The following is a 4,552-nucleotide window of genomic DNA, read 5'->3' as shown; positions in this document are numbered from 1 at the left end:
CACTGGTTTGCTTTCCAAGAGAGGTTAAGTGTTGTGTTTGTACAGTTAAGGTATTGTATACTAGATGCTTACAGTAAAGACAGTCAAAAATTTTCTTAAAAGTATATCTTGCCTAAGGATATAAGTCTACATAGGTAGCAGCATCAAGCTATTTATCCTCTGAGAGGCAAGCACACCAGCCGCGATGATGAATGAACTTGTGGATTAATTTCTATGTCTGGACCACAAGTTGCACACATAGAGAACCAAACCTTTCACATATGAACATATGCTATTGCTACTTATATCAAGAACCTTTTTACTCAGTACAGATTTATATTAAGAACACAGTATTAAAATTTTCACAGTGCTATGTAATGAACTATCCAATATCCCACTCTTAAGTTAAGTTTTGAATGTTCTTCGTTCTACTTCAGTTTTTTCAGTAATTATGCTAAACTGTGTCAGAGATTTGGTGTCCACTGTACACTCATTGTAGAAGGTGCATTTATCAATTCTACTCTTTGGACTTCCAACAGACTTGAGCCAATTCTTCCTGGAAATATGTACATAATGCATATTGTAATTAGGCAGAACATTTTACAGCAGATTCTATGCAAGAAACAAAAAAAACACAAACACGTAAATTTGCAGATATTATTAAAGTAGGACAGTTTTTATTAAATATGTTTAAATATAATATGAAGGCAAGCAAAACACACATCCAAGCTGATGCTTACACTTTGGATACACTCTGTTGTGATCCTTCCAGAAACCCTTGGACAGTTCCACCCTTTGTGTTCAAGACCCAGCCAGCCACACCATGTTTATCGCAAGTTTTCTTTGTATGTTTACGAAAAAATACACCCTGTACCTTACCACATACCTCGAAATTTAACTTTTTAATTGAACCCATAACATTTCTACAGAAGGCCCTTGAATAAAAACGGTTGCATCAATACTTTGCTTCACATTTGCATACATACTACACATAAAAGTTTTCAACTAAAGATTACATTGCATACGATTTTTCTTTTAAAAGATCTGGAGCACCAAACACACAGCTGCAAAATAATATTCTTTTTTTTGCAATGAACCAAACTTTTTCTTGATTATTTAAATAAAATCGTCAGTGTCTAGTTGACGAAATTTAATACAACAATTGTCCCCAAGGTACAGAAGCTAGAAGCCATTAGCCTTAAATGTGACCATGTCTCAATATCACTGTCCATTCGTGAAAAGAGAAAGTCTGATGGAACCATAAGAAACAACCAAAAAATTAGGGCAAACTTTTTGGCCTGCTGCAACCCTTTGCGTTGTGTTGCAAACAGCAGAGCACATATTGCCAAACATATTTCAAGGAAGCTGTAAAGAAGCTTTAGAGAGACCTGCCGGGTTACTTGTTGAGGGAGAGATCTTTTTACAAATGTTTGCTCGAATTTAGACGACCACAGCAACCCTGCTATTGCTGCATATAATGTACCGATAGCAAATACAGACAAATCCATCAGAGATCTGTGTTTTGCTTTTGTTGTGCCGATACCAGATGCTAGCAGCAAGTAGGATGCAATGACTCCAACATTACGCAACAGGATATGAATCATAACTTCAGATTTCATCTTGTGGAAATGAAACTGAACCAATGTCCTTACTGCAAGGTGAGTTGCTGCAATCAAAGAAGCAGAGCGTCGTGCAGATGCTTGAAATGACATAAATGTTCCACAAAGAATTAAAACAGCTGCATCAATATACACCAAATATGTAGGAATGTTTAATTTTCTCTTTGATTTTTGCTCGATTTCAGCCAGCAACATCATCGTTGATAATGCTTCCCAAAATGGAAAACGTGAAATACAAATTAATATGCCAGAAGTTAAATACGATCGCCAACTTCCCATTTTGTGTGTTTATAATATTTACTAGCACAAAACCTATATTTATAAATAAATGTTAAATGTATATATAGTTACATTTCTATAATTGCTTTGGGTAACAATTTTGATAATTAATTTGTCTGTCAACTCCACAATGTTGGCAAACATATTAAACAAAACCTTGATATAACAAGGTCAAAATCAGATTGTTTACAAAACAGTGTTTGTATACTAACGGCATGTTGTAGGGGTCAAAGTTCAATTTGAACTTTTTATTACGTGTTGCCAACTACAAAAATTTAACTGTCTTTGTGTCTGTTTAAAATACTATTTTTGCAGCTTCTTTTATAAATAATACGATTGCATGTATTTTATTGTTTGAAAATAAATATTGCGTTATAAGACCTTGTGTTCTTCGTTTTTAGCATGATTTATACGATATTAAAATTCGTATGGCAGCACTGTTTTACGTCAGATATGCATGAGCAGTAAAGCACACAAGTTAGATTACAACATACGTGATAACAGCGGTGTGCCAGCGATTAAATTTCCAAGTCACTGCGGTATCATTGTCATCGTGACTTGTAAACCAGTGGCAAGTTTACAAAGTTAAGTAGCATTATTTAATAGTTTGAATTGTGTTTCCAGATTACCTAGATTTTCTACTTTTAATTAAAAATGTCTGAATGTGAAGAGAAGAAGGTTTTTCGTTTGGAAGAAGTTAAAAAACACAACAATGTTCAATCTGCCTGGATTGTCGTTCATAATAAAATATACGATGTCACAAAGTTTTTAGAAGAAGTAAGACCTGTTTGAAATAATATAAATAAGTAGGCCTGTTCCGCCTGTATGTATTAATGTTTGTATATTTTCACATTTACTATATTCTAATTTCTAAGTTAATGTATATATAGTCTATGAATTTCCTACTCACCATAACGGCACTTTTATCCGATTAGAATTTTAATTTTGTGTAAAATTAATTGGTCTTCATTTTCATTATTATTATGCTGTTCGTAAGATGTAATGGTCGCTTGTCCCGCCTATTATTAAATAAGTTTGGTAAATCTACTTCTGTTTTATCAATAAGCGTGTTATACTGACTGGTGTTTTACCATTTTTCCTGTATTTTTGCCTTTGTATACCACATTACCAGAACCGCACAAAAAAATAAAGTCATTCATATTGCAGTTAAAGTAGGTGGTAAGGTGTGATTAGTGAAATAATAATTAATATGGTCATAGGGCTATCCCCTGATTTTAACACAATTTTGTTAATGGTTTCTCTTGAGGTTTACATTTACCTCTTTGTGATTATTAATTTTCATGTTCATTTAATTGTGCATTTCTAAGTAAACGTTGTTCAACACGGGCAGTTATTAATTGTTGTTACTTTGTTTCCCAGCATCCTGGTGGTGAGGAAGTCCTGTTGGAACAAGCTGGTATGTAAACTCCAATCAATCATAGTTTATGCGATGGGTAATGATGTATGATTGTTGGGAAATGGTGTAATTTGAGATCAGCTGCCTCTGAATGTATCAATTCACCATAGTGGTAAAGCGGTTGTTTTAGTCATAGCCGCCTTTTTCTAAATGCAGGCAGAAATAGTTGGACAATCATGCAATGCTATGTTAATAAATTTGTTTCCAATTCCAATGTTTACTAATTAATGCAGTAAATTCAAGGGTTGCTTTATTCACCCTGCCACCCCAGGTTTGCTGCCTATGGTCACAGTCAGTGACTCAGAACTACAGTTTATATTTATGTATGACTTTTTACTTTTTTATGTGTTTTCTAATACAATGTGTTAAAACTCAGGACAAGATGCTACTGAATCATTTGAAGATGTTGGCCACTCATCCGATGCAAGGGAAATGCAAAAAGATTATTACATTGGAGAACTTCACCCTGTGAGTTAATCAGATTTCCTGCTTCAAATTTTTTTTTCATATAGTTTTATACATTTATCCAGCGGCAATATATTTTACGCTGGCGCTGACATAAAACTATTTTGTCTGAAAGAGATCTTTTTTTGTCCGAAAGAGATCACATTTTTTAAATAAAGACCAACATCTCCTATTCACATCACCATCATCAGAATATGCCGTTAAAATGTCGTATTCAGGGACCGCACACGCTACACGGTACACCCATAATGATGGCATCATTGAGTCTTGAACTCATATTATAAAATTTGCCAGAGATCTCTTTTAAACCTTATTTTACATGTGTTTTTTACAATTAGGATGACCAGTTTAAAGAAAACTCCCGAAGCAAATATGTTACCTTAGGAAACGAGGAATCTCAAGCAAGGTTTGAAATTATCAGTGTTGTTTAACTCCTTAGGAACGAGTAATGCAAATATGCATTTTGAAACAGGTGTTCACAAAAATGTTCATAATTTTTTTTATAGTTGGTAAAAGTTCTTACAGTTGGTTTTATTTGAAAGAGAAAGGAATTATCTACCAATATAACGTTTGAAAAAGGCATCATAGCATTTAAAAGTTTTTACCAAACTTGATTTGAAAACCCTAAAGTATTTTTTAAGAAGATAGTTCATATTCTGCCCAAAAATCAAGGTTTTAACGTCATTCTGTCCAATTAAAGCGATTTTATTTGATCTCTATGTTGCACTGGGGCTTCCCCGTCTAAGTTACCGGTTAAAAATGTGGTTTTGCGTAAAAACAGCTATGTCAGCTG

At 33.9% G+C, this 4,552-nt stretch overlaps 2 protein-coding genes across 4 annotated transcripts in view; one reads left to right on the top strand and one right to left on the bottom strand.

Annotated features, from left to right (window-relative positions):
• Window positions 1–295: 295 nt before the first annotated feature.
• Window positions 296–928, bottom strand: LOC100181599 (acylphosphatase-2-like). Its single transcript, XM_002121546.5, has 2 exons — window positions 720–928; window positions 296–535 (listed from the first exon to the last, which is right to left on the bottom strand). The coding sequence occupies exons 1-2, from the start codon at window positions 893–895 to the stop codon at window positions 385–387; spliced, it is 327 nt and encodes a 108-aa protein (XP_002121582.2). The 5' UTR covers window positions 896–928; the 3' UTR covers window positions 296–384.
• Window positions 929–2,480: 1,552 nt separating this feature from the next.
• LOC100183973 (cytochrome b5) overlaps window positions 2,481–4,552 on the top strand; it is a 5,353-nt gene continuing 3,281 nt past the window's right edge. For 2 of the 3 annotated variants that reach the window (XM_002122161.5, XM_009859586.3), the window contains exons 1-4: window positions 2,481–2,654; window positions 3,258–3,294; window positions 3,671–3,762; window positions 4,098–4,165. In XM_002122161.5, the coding sequence (XP_002122197.1) occupies window positions 2,532–2,654; window positions 3,258–3,294; window positions 3,671–3,762; window positions 4,098–4,165 (320 nt within the window). In that variant the 5' untranslated portion in view covers window positions 2,481–2,531. Of the gene's footprint in view, window positions 2,655–3,257; window positions 3,295–3,670; window positions 3,763–4,097; window positions 4,185–4,552 lie in introns of all 3 variants that reach the window. The other variant, XM_026833876.1, reaches the window with a different exon arrangement.

The sequence above is a fragment of the Ciona intestinalis genome, chromosome 3, assembly GCF_000224145.3.
Source record: "Ciona intestinalis chromosome 3, KH, whole genome shotgun sequence".
Lineage (NCBI taxonomy): Eukaryota > Metazoa > Chordata > Ascidiacea > Phlebobranchia > Cionidae > Ciona > Ciona intestinalis.
This window is presented reverse-complemented; position numbering and strand designations above follow the sequence as displayed.